The sequence below is a fragment of the Anopheles maculipalpis genome, chromosome 3RL (genome assembly GCF_943734695.1).
Source record: "Anopheles maculipalpis chromosome 3RL, idAnoMacuDA_375_x, whole genome shotgun sequence".
Taxonomy (NCBI): Eukaryota; Metazoa; Arthropoda; class Insecta; order Diptera; family Culicidae; genus Anopheles; species Anopheles maculipalpis.
In genome coordinates, this window is record NC_064872.1 from 73,057,978 (window position 1) to 73,074,396 (window position 16,419).

A 16,419-nucleotide genomic window follows, 5' to 3' on the forward strand; every position below is an offset into this window, starting at 1 on the left:
TTTCTACAAACAACTCCTCAATCTATTGCTCTATCAAGCTACTAAACACTGTTTCTATATTGCTGTTAGCTGTGCTGTTTTAATAATAACTGAGAAAAAAGTAAAGTGTGTTGTTTTGTTTGTTCTACCACGTTTATTGTCTATTACTTATTCGATTATTTTTTTTGCAATTCTACTTTCTATTACTAATTCGATATTTATCCCTTTTATTCCTCTTTTCATCAATACTCTGTTTGGATTTGGCCCCGGGTGTGAAACCAGCTATTGGAAGCGCTCAGAACGGAAAACCAACGACTTAAGGATGAAAACGGTGCCCTTATTCGTGTGATCAGCAAGCTGAGTAGATAGGAGAGTGTGAAGACACTTGTACGGCCCGTTTCGGCAGCCGCTAATTCACACTTCCCTCATCATCATCTTCATCATCATCATCATCACCGTCAGCATGAAGCGTGCTACCACAAGTCAATGCGATTCTGGTAGAAAAGAAGACAATACTGAAGGCTAAGAAGCTAAGCTGCTCATGCTTTCTTTCCCCTGTTTTTCCTTCCTTCCCTCTTCTACACACAAAACAAGCTAAATAATTTCTGTCCACCGAGTAATATATATATGCACAAGAAGGAGCGTCCATATATAATAGTGTGTCCCAAGCGATAAATCATCTGCAAACGGGATCGGCCAGAAAGGAGAAGGTGTTTTTGTTGTGTATGTGCGTGCGCACGTGCGTGTGTGCGTGTATGTGATCGTGTTGATCGGATACGAATTGCTGATCTCTTGCGCTCTTTTTTCTTTATACTAAAATACGGAAAGCCGACACAAATCTTCACACACAAACACACACACAAAGAACACACATTTGAAATTTTTGCATTGTGCACGTGCATAATTGCACACGGCTGTTGACTAGTGCTTAGCGAAAAAGGATAGTAGATGTTGGTGGGCAGAAAAGGCGATACTGGGAGTCCTTCGCCCAGTTTGTGCAGCGATAGAGAGAAAGCGCGGCCGTGTAGATAAAAATTAGTTAGGATGAATGCGAAACTGAAAATGGACATAAGGGAAAGAGAGATTTCAAAGTTAGTTAAAAACAAACAAAAAAAAGGAAGGAATAATTCACGTGAAGATATTCGTAGCAGAAAAGGCCGTGGTAGACGCGTGGCAGTCGTTAAAAGAGGTGTTTTAGGTTAGGCAGAAATGGAAGATCCCAGTTGTTTTTTGTTTTTTGCTTTACTAGTGTATTGCTGCATGTTTTTTGTTAGGTGTGGTGTGTGCGGTAAATGTAAATTCCTTTTCATCCTTGTCAAACCGTCCGATCGTGTCCTACGAACAGTTTGTTATTTTCCTCTCCACAAATTAATAAGTTAATTTTTTTCATTTGAATATTATGTTTTTACTACCTTACTTGTATTATGCCCACTTTTAACTATCGGACGTCGGAATTGGAATATGTGTGTGTGTGCGTTAGTTTAAATGCCAGTGAGAAGACTCTCGAATGTGCCACAGGCTCCAGAGGCAAAAAGTGGGAGAGAGCAAAACACACATAAGGATTAGGTATTTCTCATATCCCTTTTATATGTTGTCTTTATATGCGTGCACGGTGTGCAAACTTTATTTGAGGGGAAGAAAAAAGGTTTAACATACTGCCGTTCCTTCAGTTCAGTTTAGTAAGAGAGATCCACACCTAAAAGGAAAATAAACAGTAGCAGAAAGGAATACAGGCGAAGTAATGAATATGTATTGTGAGTAAACGTATGAAAAGAGGAAAATGAAGCAATCGCAGTGCACGGGGAAAATCCTCAAACGAATCGAATCGAAACATAAACACACACACACAAACAGAAAGGTATTTGTTTTTCCTCATTATTTTATTCACTTATACTTTCCTTTTACACACGGTTGATGTACTGGCGGGCTGCTCTGATCTAATTGCATTTCATCATTCTATTCTTATACATGTGTGTGTTTTGTTTTTATTATTTGTTAACTGTTACTTGATCTCGCATTTTGTTTTTCTTTTTTTTCTATTACATTCTCGTAATTATTATGCGCAATTTTTTAAAAACACACACACACATACACGCCATTTATTAAGGGCGAGAGAACGAGATATTAATAGATACTAAATCTGTGTCTTTCTCTGTGTGTTCACCTAATACAATCCCCCCCCATTTTTGTATAGAGAGTTCGGTAAATTGTTAGGAAAAACAAACCTCCCGGCAATTTATCTATCCGAACGAGAGATACAGCCGCACATACACATGGACAGAACAGACGTGTGCAGCACACATACACACACCCACACACATGATAAATTATGTCTATTCGCATCATTGTCCATTAAAATTATTACACTATCTTTATATGCTCTGTTTCTTTTATTTTTTAAACCTGTAATTATTATTAATTATTATGATTATTAAACTATTATGTAGGGACATTTTTTTTAATTTGATAGTTCGCAACACACACAAAAAATGCTCGGACGAGAGAATTCAATAAAAATGGAGCAAAAGCAAAAAATTACAGAACCCAAAAGCATTCAACAGACTAAAGGTTGGAAGGAGTGGTATCGTAAAAGAGAAATGAAAGAAAAAATCGCACAACATTGAGACTCGGGTGGATGATCCTTTCCATAATTTAACTGTTTTTTTATTGTCTGTTGAAATGATACAGTAATGCAAACACTATATAAATGTGAATATGGTGTGTATGTGTGTGTGTGTATGTGTGTTGGAATAAAAATCCCTGATCTTCGCCTGTCTGCCTGCTGCTTCTATTCCGCTCTTTCGCTCTCTCTCTCTCTCTCGTACTCTAAAATACATAATCTCGTTTACTACGGACGACTTCTCGAGACACGCACGGAGGGAGGGATGGGGATCATCGTTGGGGTGGTTTTTGTGTATGGTCGTCGTGGAAAGGAAGGACACACGCAATATTACACGGAATATTTAACTAGACAATACAAAAAAAAAAGAGAACTAAAAGAACTAAAACCATGGAAGGAAGAAAAAGGATATTTTGATTTTTGTGGTATGCGTGTTAACTTTTAGTACGGTGCGTGCCTTGGTGGACGATCGCCACCACCACCGCCAGCTCCACGCTGCTTAAATCCTCCGCTTCCTCCCTTGCCGCCACCACGCTGACCACCCTGACGGCCACCGTTCATGTAGCCACCGCCACCGCCGCCGCCGCCACCACCGCCGAAACCGCCTCCACCATATCCGAAGCCACCATCGAAGCCGCCACCTCCGTAGCCCTGTCCACCGTAGCCGCCACTGTAGCTATCGTAGCCGTAACCGCCCGGACCTCCCCAGCCACCGCCGAATCCACCCTTCGGGCCGCCTCTGCCGCGCATACCGCCCCGGCCAGGCATTCCGCCGCGCATGTTACCGCCACGTCCACCACCCATACCACCCATACCGCCACCCATGCCACCCATCTGGCCGTCCGGTTTGGGGGTTGCCTTCTTCACGTCTACCTCCTTTCCGGCGATCGTTTGCTTGGGCGTTTTCAGTAGCTCGTTCACCACCTGCACCGACTCGTACGTGATGAAGCAGAAGCCCTTCCGCTGGTTCTTCTGCTTGTCGAACGGCAGCTCAACCTCCACGATGGTACCAAACTGTCCGAAGAACGTCTTAATTTCATCGTCGCTAATGTCCGACGTGAGCCCACCGACGAAAATCTTGCCCGGCCGTGCCTTGGCCCGCTTCGGGTCGACCTTCTTGTTGTTGAGCACATGCTCACCGGCCGCCACCACCTTGTCAATCGAGTCGGACGCTTTGTACACGATGAAGGCAAACCCACGCGAGCGGCCCGTGGTCGGATCCGTCTTCACGTTGATACTTTCGATCTCACCGTACTGTCCGAAGTGTTCCCGCAGATCTTTCTCCGTCGTTTCCCAGCTCAGCCCACCGACAAACAGCTTCCGCTCGTCGTCCCGAGCATTCTGATTGTCACCTCCGCCACCGCCGCCGCCGCCGGCACCACCGCCATTGTTACTGCTGCTACCACCACCACCACCACCGCCGCCACCTCCCATGTTATCCTCGCTGTCCATCTGATTTTGTCCATTTTCCGGCACGTCTTGGCTGCTACCGTTCATTTCCGCGTCCTGTACATCGGCCATATTTGTTTTCGCTTGCGCTTCTGGCTGCGGTGTTTGTCGCGCGGAACTGGCTATAGTTCGGTCCTACGCTGCAAGGGTCTTTTCGTAGCAAGACGAACAACGACGAAACAAAAATACGCACAAACACACACACGCGGGACGCGCACCCCGACTACGTTTGGGTACTTCCGGCGAAGGAAAAGGGCGCAATTACGTTTGCTTTCGCGGCGTGCGATTTGTTTGCGGTGGTGTAGTTTTTGCTATTTTGTACGCTTCTTTTCTCTTGTTGGTTGGCTTCGTTCGCACACAACTCTACCCTCGCACACGGCTTGGCTTCTTCCACCAAATTTCGCTCTGGATTTAACGAAAGTGGCAAACGTCAAACGTGATGGCGGTCACCGATTGAACGAAAGGTTGTCAAACAGCGTGGTCTAGGATTTGACGAAAGATTGCTCGTGCTGCGAATCCGTGCGTTTTTATTTTAGTGGACGGAGGAAAAATGTATTTTAAAACTTTATCGGAGATGAAAAGTGTTATTTTAGAAAAATATTCCTTATTTTCTGGTTTAAATAGTCTACTGATTTTTGTGAATAAGCAACAAAAGCATTTCTTTGGCTCAATTTGTATCCATGTAAAATTGATGTTTCTGTGATGATAATTTCGCTTTTAATTCACAAAAATATCAGACACATTTAACAGCACGTTTCAATCGCTTTTATTTCCACAATTTTGTAAACAATAATTCGATGAAAAAATGTTTTGAAAACGCACTGAAATCCCTAACGAAAACACTTTCAACCTAACCATGTAAACAACCGTATGTAAACGAGATGCGCCTGTGCAGTGTGTGCGTGTCATCGCGTGCGGCGTCTCTCCGGTATGCTACGATCGCACGCACACACCACCACCAAGGGCAGGCTCGAGCCACACGATTCCGGCGACACCAACACATACATACACTGGAGCGCTTTTTTCGCTCGGCCTGCAATGCATGCGTTTGCCGCAGAAGAGAGTCCGTTGTCTCGTCGAACACACACAGCAGGCCCCGTGTGAGCCGTTGCGTTTTTCAAAATGGCTAACTTTTGCGGACCCGCCGTCGTTTCGTTGCGCGAGGAAGTGTCGTCGTAGTAGGCCGACTAGTAGGTGCTGTGGCAATTATTTTACGCTCAATTTGTAGGGAAAATGTTAACGCATACGGTGCGTGTGAAGGTTTTTTAAGTGGGCGCTGATAGCTGTGAATACTTTCACGACAACGAAATTACGTGCAAAGAGAAAACACACACACACACGCGCACGGTAGACGGGAATATGTTGTGAGTGGTGCGCGCGGTGTGTGGCGCTGTATATTTTCTTTGTGTTTTCTGTAAATTGATGACCGGATGGGTCAAGCGGGAATTAGGTCCATTTCTACGGTGTTTGGTGGTTTCTTTAATTATGAGTGTGTACGTGTGTGTATGTGACACGATTTTGTGAAAAAATATCGAAAGTAAAGAAGCAAACGTTCTTCGCTTGGAACGGAACGCGTCAAGTGGTGCTAAACGTTGCTAACATCGCACCGAACCGTGAGCATGTACGTGTGTGTCTGTGAGTGCGTGAGCGAGTGAAGAAGAAGAAGAAGAAGTGATGGAGAGGAATGAGATGAGCTTCAGCCATAATCTTCTCCCGTAATCGGAACAAAGTAATGATGACCGGAAGTGGAAGGGTGTGTTCGGAAAGGTGGTAGAGTGTGGAACGGGGGAGAGGGAGGGAAGGGGATGCAGTGAATGGGAAGAAAAGGGTGCTGTGAGTGTGCAGTTTTGTTCTGTTTTATTGCCACTTTATTCAACTACAGATAATTCGTGATTTTAATCGCCAAATACAATTTAGCAATTAGCAATGAGCGACGACGCATTTAAGTGTTGTTAACTCCGTAGTGAAAAAGATGGAAGACATGTTTTTTTCGTGACACGCAGCGGCAGCTTTCTTCACTCTCTCTCTCTCTTCGAAGCGCGCTCTCGCTCTCTCCCTCTCTCTCTCTCCCTCTCTCTCTCTCTCTCTCTCTCTCTCGTCCCCAAGTATCAATTGTTAATTGGTGGTAAAATGTCGAAGAGCCAGGAAGAAGCAGTTGCGAGAAGAAAAAGAAGCAAACACCGCTCAAAAGGGAAGGAAACAACGCCATGGCTATGTGTACCCTAACCCCCCCACCCATTGTGCCCGCTTGCTGCTCTTCTTCTCGTTGGTCTTTTTTTCTCGCCCCGTACGCACCACTACACCGTTGCTGTTGTTGCGTTACAATCGTCAGCACCACACCACTACTACTACCACCATCCACCTTTCGTGCCTTTGATGCGTGTTACGGCCGCTGAGGGACGAGAACGTCAAAGGAGCCAGCCAGCATATTTTAATGTCAAACTATACTGACCCGACGGGGTTTTTTCTTGGTTTGTTCGGTAGCAAAAATGATTCGCTTTTTCCCGTTGCAGTGAGGTTTAATAAGTGTTTAAATGTGAAAAATTATGCGTGTAGCAAATTTTAAGTGCGCGTGCATCTTGTTTATACGGTGTGTTTGGTGGCGAAAATTGTAATTTTCGCCATCTTTATGCTGTTGGTTTTTTGTGCGTTATTGGTAGCGAGGAATATTGTGTTTTCCTATCCTTTTCATGTGATATCCTTTCTTTATATATTTGCAATTTAATTTTATAAAATTTATTTTATGTAGTACGTGCGTGCGTGTATTTTACTGTAAATCGGCATTACAATCGAAAGTAGAAAGGCCTTTTTTTCAGCGTGATGAATAGAGTGTAAGAATTATTATTAAATCGATGGTGTCCCCCGGATGTGGGAATCTTTCGCGGAAAATACATCAAAAGACGGTCGTCACTAATGTTTTGTTTATTTTAACCTAAAGAAACAGCCAAGCGACGGGAACGAAAATTTCGTGGTCGTCTTACTCTCTGTGCCTACTATGATTAGTAACAAAGTGTTGTTTGGTTAGTGTTGAATGCTGTCTGTAAATTATTTTCCAAGTATGTACGTGCACCTGATTGAATGAAAGGTAAAGGAGGGCTTGAAAAAAGGACACTTTAAGCCGCTGATTTGATATAAACTTACTCAAACTGCATTTAATGTTGGAGCATGTAGTTTTCTGAACCAATCGCGTTAAAAATCGAGCTTCCATATATTATGTTGCTTTTGCATATTTAATGCTTTAATGTGTATCAAAGCAGAGAGGCATTGAAATAACTTAATCACTACAAATTTGTGGACAAAAAACGAATCTTTACACGGCAAAAAGTCGCTTTTATGTGGCAATATGTGGCAATATTTTGATTTTTAAACATTTCAAGGTTTTTTTAGTTTCTTTTGCTCTACCGATTTCGATATTCAATAAAAAAAATATTTTATTACACACGCACACACACACACACACACACACACACACACACACACACACACACACACACACACACACACACACACAAACACATTGACCGAAGCACATAATTCATTGTTGATTGCCGACATTTCTGGGAAGGATTTGCCCTGCAGACTGCACCACCCCAGGGGATGATGATCCTTGCAAATGCATGCAAACACGCACACAAATACATTCGTAAAGCGCGAAAACACAAACGCGCGCGGTTGCCTACATCAACACACACACACAATCACACTTCATCAACGCCTGCTTTTGCGTCCTTTATATGCGCGCTCTCCTGCCGTGGAAAATCGTCATGGAAAAGCCATAGTGAGAGAGCAGAACCAGCGCACTAAACGGTAAAAGCCACACACACAAACACACACACACACACACACAGACACAAACGACACACACACAAACACATTCATGCTGCGATGCATCAAAGGAGGAGGAGTATTCGTCGTCGTCACGCGCACTTCCCTTTCGTTGTGAAAGCTTGGTCGGGAAGGAAGCGGTGCTCGTGAGGGAGGGCGGATGAAGTGGAGAAGTGGGACTGGTAAACCGGTACGGAGATCATTAAATTAGCATAAACAATCATGTTCGCAGTTTGTCTCGTAAATTAATTTCAATTGATTGCGCACACACTCCATTTTTCATAACTTCACTCGCTTTTAGTGCCGCGCGCGCTCGCACTCCTCTCGGGAATGCAATACCACCCGTCTATGGGTGGTTGTGTGCGTGTGTGTATGTGCGCTCGAAAGGTGCGATGATGATGATGTTGCTGCTGCTGCAGGAGCAGGCTAGCCAGTAGCAACGCGTTCCGAACCACCGTTTGAAGCCCGGAAGCTGTAGATTATTGGAAAACATTGCGGGAATGTTTTAAAAGCCACCCTTTTGCGTCTCTTCCCTCTTACGCATTCGTTCATATTTTTCACTCTCTCTTTTTCTCTCGCGCATTTTTATACGTGTTGCCTATTTTTTTGCTTTTCATCTGGTGTAGCTTTGATTAATCTGATCCGTGTGGAGAACATCATTTATGTTTTTCCACTACGCTAACACACACACACATACACACACACACACACACACACACACACACACACACGCATCAACATGACAGCAGCTTTTCTTTTCCATTCACATTTTCTCACCCGTTTGCTATCTGTGAGAAGCCGGCCATGTTTCTCATCCGCACGGTGAGCTCACACACTCACACGCGCTTGCCGTTTTGCTCGCTATGTGTGGTGCAAAAGACAGCGCGCGATTTCACTGTGCCCGCGCATAAAGCCGTCGGCAAACATGGGGGGTTTATGCATACACTTTTTTTTACTGTGGAATAAATTACACATTTCTTGTGCACTGGACGTTGTGGAATGTTAACTACACTGAAGAATGAACCGAAACTGAGGATCTCGGTAATAAAAGCGGTGCTGCAGTAATGAGCACAAAAACTGACTGCATTAAACCAAAAGATTCAATCCCCGCTTTGCATCAGAATGGTAGATTTGTGATGCTAAAATAAACACCCGACAACTGTACCCATGCAGAGACCATCATACGTTGGCCACATTAACCCCTAAATATCCAACTCCAATGGACAAGCTTCTCCCTGAGGATGAGGTTATAAAAGTTAGCCGCTTTTCAGCAATCGTTAAAAAAATCGCTTCCAGCCAATTCCTCCAAAAACTGCTGGAATAATCGATGGGGGACAATCGTAAAAAAATCGATATTCTTTTGCGTGTCCACGGTGAAGCAACTATTCTCCTTTCCGCCCTGTTATTTGCGTATAATTTTTCGTGACCAGTTTTGTATGAACGCGGTTCCTGGAGTTGCTTGTTCAAATCAAGCTTACCCGTCGGCAAGACAAGACGCACAATCGCGAAAAGCCAACACTAACACAGGACCGAAGGGCCTTTGTTAAGTGGTAAAAGCTGCCATGCTTCTTAAACATAAAATAGAATTTACAAGAACACGGACGAATGCAAACGAATCGTTAGAGCAAATTGCATTACAACAGAAATCCGTCGCACGCCGTTTCTTTCTATTTCTTATTTCACCTCGGTAGCGTACGAGTGTGTAGGTCAAGAGTGCATTAGCCACCATTGGCTTGTAAGAGTGTGTTTGCGTGTGTATGTGTACCAAATGTAGTGTAGAAAACGCACAAAATTCTCTTCTATCCCCCGATGAAATGAGCAAATAAAAAAAAAAATGGAAAATTAGTGCGTTTTCCCTTTGTTCGAGATGCAGCTGAACGAAGAAAAGCAATGAAGTAGCCATTATAAACCAACGCTCGGTGAGTGATGTGCAAAACGTGTGATATTGTGTCAAGACGCCCGTTTCCATAGGGAAGAAAAAAAGCAGGCCCTGCTCTAAAGCAATAATAACACAGCCAAACCACCACACAACCCCCAGTAGTGTGTGCATTGTTGGAAAAGTGTTGACAAGGTTAAGCTGGGAGCTTCCGGCGAATAAAATAACACGAGTGTAATGTAATCCTTGTGACACCGGAATACCGAGCGGTGGGGGAGCACACACTAATCGGCCTTCTAGAGTGCGCAGTGATTATCCTTTTCGTTGTGTTACCTGTGTATTACGTGCGTGTGTGTGTGTGTATGGGAGTGTGGGGGGATTGAATGGGTTATGATTTAATTACTCCTTTCAGCGTAATAATCCATCCCTAATCCTTTCTATCGCCTCTTTCAATAGCCAATCAAACGCGTGGCGTGTGTGTGTGTGGTGAATTTGAGTGTAATACTTCTAGTGTAGTAGTGTGCTCATTGTGTGTGCGTGTGTGTTTGTCTCGCAGGTCCCCCAAAACGAGCAGTGTGTGGATCCCTTCCGGACGGATAAAGTGATTGTGACCGTCGGGCTTTAAGTGATTCTAAAGAAAATAAGCGAAAAAGTGAAGAAAGATATACTACTCTTACTGTATAAAAATAAGTAAAAGTGTGTAAACGTTTACAGTGTTTGTGCGCCGTGCTTTAATGTGTGTGTGATTATGTCGGTTGTGTAATATTGAAATGTTACAAAGTGTTGCTAACAAGTGATATGTAAAAGAAAAACCTTCGTGGTGTTATAGTAAGAAAGTGAAAGATACACAGTTAAGTGAAAAACATATTGTGTTGGAAAAAACCCGCAAATTATAGACGTTTATCGTACGCACACAGCAAAACAAAAACAAAATTGGATTTTGGACATTTCCTTGGGTCCTCGTGTGATAGGAGAATTTGAGACATTTGCTACATCTTGAACGGTAAGTGTAACACATTTTTATTTTGAATCCTTTGTCTTGTTTGGCTTCCGGGAGCCTACCATGTTTTGGCACTATTTTTTTAAATTTTTCTTTGCTTACTGACCCATGCCTACTATCTGATGGCTTGGAGCTGATGGATTGATATCACGTAGTTTGGGATAGTCTGTCATAATACCCCTGAAAGCTTAAGAAACATAAAAACCCTGTAAGAAAGGGCTATGTTTATTACAAAAAAAAAAAAAAATTAAATAAAAACCCTAAACAGAAAGCTACAAATGGTAGTGATCAGACTAAAAACTGTGCAAACGCAGGCCTTTTCGAGGACTTGATACAGTAATGAATGCAATGGATTGTCTAGAATTGGTTGGACGCCTTTGTTTGTTTACATAACTATCAAAGTACGAATAAATGTCTCTTCATCCAGCTTTATTTTGGGAGATGTGGAGCAGAGTGGCTTAATTTTGAAGTTGTGTCTCTTACCCACCAAACTACCGACATTTGTGGAGTGACAATTGACGGCAAAATGACAGCTATCAATTTGCCAGGCTTTAGTACATCTTGACATAATGTGATCAATAAAATGGCTTTCAGGCCGGGGCCACACACGACCGAAACAGAACGAAACGAAACATCTAAGTGTAACGCTCCATAACGCTTCTTTGACTGTTTCGCTGTTTGACGGATATTTGGCCAAAACAATCAGACCTTTAAAAAAATTTAATAAACCATAAAGTTAAAAATAAAATAAAATAAGGTTAAAAATATACAAAAAATCGTAAAATAATTAATTGTTTTGCAACACAACCAAGGAAGAGCGTTATTTACTGTCAAATTTGATGTTTCGTTTCGGTCTGTTTCGTTCGTGTGTGGCCGGGACCTTCGATAAGTTTTTAAGATTTTTGATTAGACATTAATTCTATTGAGAATTTTAACTTTAGATATCGGAGTTTTTTAATATATTTGACAACCAAGATGGAAGATGTTACGACGAAGTGCATCGAAAAATTCCTTTTTCTTCTTGGCTTAAGGACCTGCTAGGTTACGCCGGCCAACGAATGGGTTACAAGGCTTATTGATACAAAGTAGATTGGTAGTCAGTCCCTACGACGCAAAACTGCTACAGATCTGAATTACTAAAGATGCCTCATCAATGCGTGGTAGACTTTTGTAGGTCAGGACTCTTGAATCCTTGTTTGGCCAAGCCAAAGCGCTCTTCTTGTTCAAAGCACTCCCAATTCCATTTGAAGTCATCCTCTGCTGGTCTTTAGATTGTATACCTGCATACTTAGAGCTCTTTTCATGAAGACGTCCTTATTTTCTTATAAAAATGAACCAACCAAATCAAGAGAAGCGGACTTTGCTGCTGCAAAACCACTCTGAAACGGAGCGTGATGGAAAGCGAAAGTGAGCGTGTCATTAGTATCAATCAATCAATTGATGACTTCGACGAGAGCGGAATCCATCGTTGATGTCGTTGTTCGTCGTCGTCGTCATCATCGGACCGGATTGATTACAAATATTATGCTTGTCGAAACATGTTCACAACCGGGTTGAGGGGGGAGGAGAATTGCCAACAAATGCTCCTCCTTCTATGCTCGACAGTCGTGCACAGCCATAGCATTCAGATCGTGTGCGAGGTTCGTGTGGGAAACGGGGAAATTAGGTTCGATTTCTGTTTCCAAGGGGGATCAATTTCCTTCTGTTTCGTTGTTTTCCTCTCCCTCTCTCGCTCGCTCGCTCGCTCGCTTGAAGAACGAAAAGTGATCGAGAATGGAGGGGTGCTTTTAAAATGAAAATCACGGTATCCCACGACACATGGCAGGCAGTTGCCAATAATATTACTATTATTAGTGTATGTATTGTCGATGGCATTCGTTCCAATACGATTGGTGGCCGTTGGGAAACATGAGACGGGGAACCCAGATAGGCGCATGAGGTAGAGAAGGTGGGTGATGTACCAGAATATGTGCGCGGTGCTTTTATGTTGCTAATAATCATTATTATTTCACAACGATCCTCCGCCACACTGGGTTTCTATTACATTTCTGAGGCTTTTTTTTCGCCCTCTTCCGGTGGAAGTAACATGGGAGGAAACATTAGTGAGGAAGAGTAGTAGAGGTGAAGCGAAGAGGAAACCTTGCGGGAAGAAGGTTGAGCCAATAATAAGTGGTCATTAATATTTGAATGACCACAGGTCAACACCATGTCGACCACCACTGCAACGGAGATAGACAGGGTGTTCCCTCCATTTTATAGACTTGGAAGCTTCTAAAGCTTTACAGAGAAATGTTTTCGGCCCATTGTGATTTCTTCCGTTACTTTTAGACAACAATTTGTCAGGATAAACCTAAAAGTTCACAACAATTCGCTTCCCACGGCATTTTTATATTGCTTTTTTAGAGTTTCAAGTCGAACGTAAGGTGCACTTCTACGTCCCTTAGTGCTTAATTGTTCAAAAATAGCTGAAGTTCCGAAACAAACCTTAGATATTCACCTCTGGACGAAGCCTGAAGCTATCAAAACGTTTAAAGCGAGATTTAAAGCTCATTCCAGAACAAATATTACCTTAAAAATAGATGATTAGCGAAGCAATTTCAGAAGATGCACTCCACATACGAGTACATGGAATCCTCACAAAGCTAAGTTAATAGTATTCTTCTTCTTCTGCTTTTTCTTCTTCTTCTTGGCCAGCTCAGGGTTAAGCAAGTTGCGTCGGCATGGCCAGGTCGCCAATATGTTTTATTTTTTTGAGTGTTGGTTCACGGCTTGCAAGTCCTCTCCCCCAACCCTCGTGGCGTCGGAGGGCCTACGCATCCTAGCCGATGAAAGTCCCGAAGGATGCCTAACATGGAGAACAGACGCTAGTTACCCATCTTCTCAAGGGGTTCGGGTTTCCTGGTATACCCAAGCTCAGATATATGGAGACATACTATGTCACCATTCTGTACGCCGACTGAACGTATTCAGTCGGAATGACAATGTTCAGCATTGCATGTCAGGTTAAAGATCTTTTGATCTAGGAAGACGGGAAGTGTTGCAGACTATCTGCTATAAGTCAATCCAGATCCTGTCTGAGATATGCTGGTAACATCGATTTGAGCTTCTTCTAACGCAACAGATTAGCTGATAATCAGTTAGGGTCTCTCGGATTCTCAACAGGAACATCAACATGGTTGATGAGATAAGCACGAATGGTGTCAGCGGCTGGCAACCAATGAGGAAACCTCTCTCAAATCTTCCTGCCATTCTTCGAGGTTTCTAGTCTATTTAGTTCTTGTACGCACTAACGTTAAAGTCATACTGGATTAACCTTGCTAACCCTTCAAATAGAAAGGCGATTTGTCTGCCAGATTACCAAGTTATATTCAAAAAAAAAAAAACTCTCTGGAGTTCATCTTGGTGGACCACCCTGTACAAAGTATGTCTTGCGTTCGTCTCATTTCTTTCAACGGGAACAATTAATCGAGTGGAGAAAGAAAACAGGGGAGAAGGCTTGTTTGTGGCATGCCATCGCTTGTTCCGTTGCTCCACATTCATGAATGTGTGTAATTTATGCTAAAATATACGCCAAAAGCTTCTCGTGTGGTGCCTACTAATGCGCACAGCAAAGTGTGAGATACGCGAATCCTCCAATCCCTTCTTTTTACGCCAACTTATGCCAACCTCACACTCCCCGTTATCGACCGTTTAGACCTTCCCTCGTGTCTGTGTGTATGTGTGTGGAGAGTAATTTAATCGTAACCGTATCTCCATCATAAACGCAAACATTTTAATTGTTTCCCTTTCGGACGGTGCGTTCTCATGGGTGTGTGTGTGTGCGGGGCGCTTATCACTAGTGTTTCGTTATTGTTAGTGCTGTTCATATAAGTAAATGAATTAATTGATCACCACAGCGACAGCGACTAATAATTGATAACATTAGTGTCAATCAGTTGGTGCCAGTAGTAGTAGTTTTGCTAGTTCAACGCATCAGATCAGTGCTCATGCTCTGGTAATGGATGTAGTATACATAGTTAATTGCTGCCAATAAGTTGGCAACGAATGGATCAGCGGAGAAGGAAGCCTCCACTCACGACGCCATTCGTTCGCGTGTGGGAATGATTTATGGAAAAAAAGGCATTTGAAACAAGTGGTAATTTATTCATGTAAGTGGCCCACCCCGTTGATGATGATGGTGATGAGCATGAGCATGCTTAATGCCTTGTGCGAGTGGCAAAAGACAATGGTGGCGCGCGCCCTCCAGCAAACAACAACACATTTTCTTTCAATGAAGTCAATGTATCCGGCTGAAGGATATATCGATTTTAAGCTTAAATATGTACGAAATGTTTGCCTTTTTGAAAAAAAGGTCCTTTTCTATGTAAACTGGAAACTCTTAAGTGGCTCCCTCCTACATTGTGCTCAAATATTATCTTTTTCCCATAATTGTCCACAACTGCCGCTTGGATGTGTGCTCAGAAAATCATACAACATGAATAATAATTGAGCCTCTGAACCCCCCCTGCTTGATAGCTAAAAATGCTTTTCAATAGAGGCGGTGGCCGATTATTTGCTTGTTGTTGCGAAAATAGAAGAAAAAAAAATCCATTGACAAATCGGTCGAAGGCGGTATCGATACCCCCACTTGAATGTGGCGCTGTCTTCCTTTGCGTTCTTCTATTGGCTGGCCTTTAGTCAATTATCTTAATGAAACTAATTGGCCTGACCCGAATTGGAAACCCTCATCAGACGATGAATGGGGGGAAGCATGTATGTGTTTGTGTGTGTCTGGGAAAAAGCCTAAACCCTTTTCCAATAGAACAGCTCCTTTCTCAAGTTGAGTTTGCTGCTGGAGAGTCCGCATGAGCATTATGTCGCAAAATTGATCGACGACAAATGCACAGGAACAGCACTATTGGTAGATTTTATTGGTTGTCCATAGGATTTCTGTAAATCGTACGGCAAAATCTTTATCAATCTCACAAAAAAAACCACATTGGGCCGTTTATAATCGATAGCTCTTTGATATTAATATATTTTGGAGCCATAATGGCCTCAAAGTTTGCCTTGGATTTGAGGTTACAGGAAACAGGAAAAGTTTTTGTGGTCTATAAGAAGAACAATTTAAATCTCTGTATATAAAAGAACGTAAGGATAACGCCCGAGCGCGTGACGCACCCGAACCAACCCCGTACCGAACTTTGTCTTCATCGTCGTAGCTTAGCAACAGTGAGCAAGCGAGCACCAGCAAGCGAAGAAAGAAAACAGAGAAAGAGCGGGGATTCATCCCTCCAACGAGCACTAGATTGCTCGATTGAAGATTGTCAAAATTATATCCAGAATTCACAATTTGTTTTACGTTTATTATAATTTTTTAATGAAACAAATTAGAAAAACTTCTGGACTATAGCATTACTAGAGCAAATCACATATTTAATTAATTGGACGAAGGGAATGGATCAAGGAGAAGAGCTAGATAGAACGTGTGCACGAAGACGAGCTCGGAAGGAAGATAGGGAAATGGTGAAGTCAAACAGATTGGAAAAATTATTAAAACAATAATCATTCGCACCAACAAAAGATATTCTTGATGCAATCGCAAGGGGAAGACGGGATCGAAGACGGTGCATGGGTACATATAGATTAATGGATGAGCGTGTGGAAGGAGCATCAAAGGCATTAAGGAGA

The 16,419-nt window shown here is 42.8% G+C and overlaps 4 protein-coding genes across 10 annotated transcripts in view; all 4 read right to left on the reverse strand.

The window, feature by feature from the left end:
• LOC126561524 (basic proline-rich protein-like) overlaps positions 1-16,419 on the reverse strand; it is a 360,034-nt gene that overhangs the window by 244,622 nt on the left and 98,993 nt on the right. The window lies entirely within an intron of this gene.
• LOC126563429 (transmembrane protein 258) overlaps positions 1-16,419 on the reverse strand; it is a 497,437-nt gene that overhangs the window by 80,142 nt on the left and 400,876 nt on the right. The window lies entirely within an intron of this gene.
• LOC126562245 (protein henna) overlaps positions 1-16,419 on the reverse strand; it is a 754,155-nt gene that overhangs the window by 48,673 nt on the left and 689,063 nt on the right. The gene's annotated exons all lie outside the window — the stretch shown is intronic.
• On the reverse strand, positions 3,041-4,158 carry LOC126562503 (RNA-binding protein squid-like). The gene has a single exon (XM_050219024.1). It carries the CDS (start codon positions 4,118-4,120, stop codon positions 3,041-3,043), a length of 1,080 nt encoding a protein of 359 aa, XP_050074981.1. The 5' UTR covers positions 4,121-4,158.

What these genes read in the sequence shown, in the direction of transcription:
- LOC126562503 (XM_050219024.1), bottom strand. Translation starts at nt 4,120, where the DNA reads ATGGCCGATGTACAGGACGCGGAAATGAACGGTAGCAGCCAAGACGTG.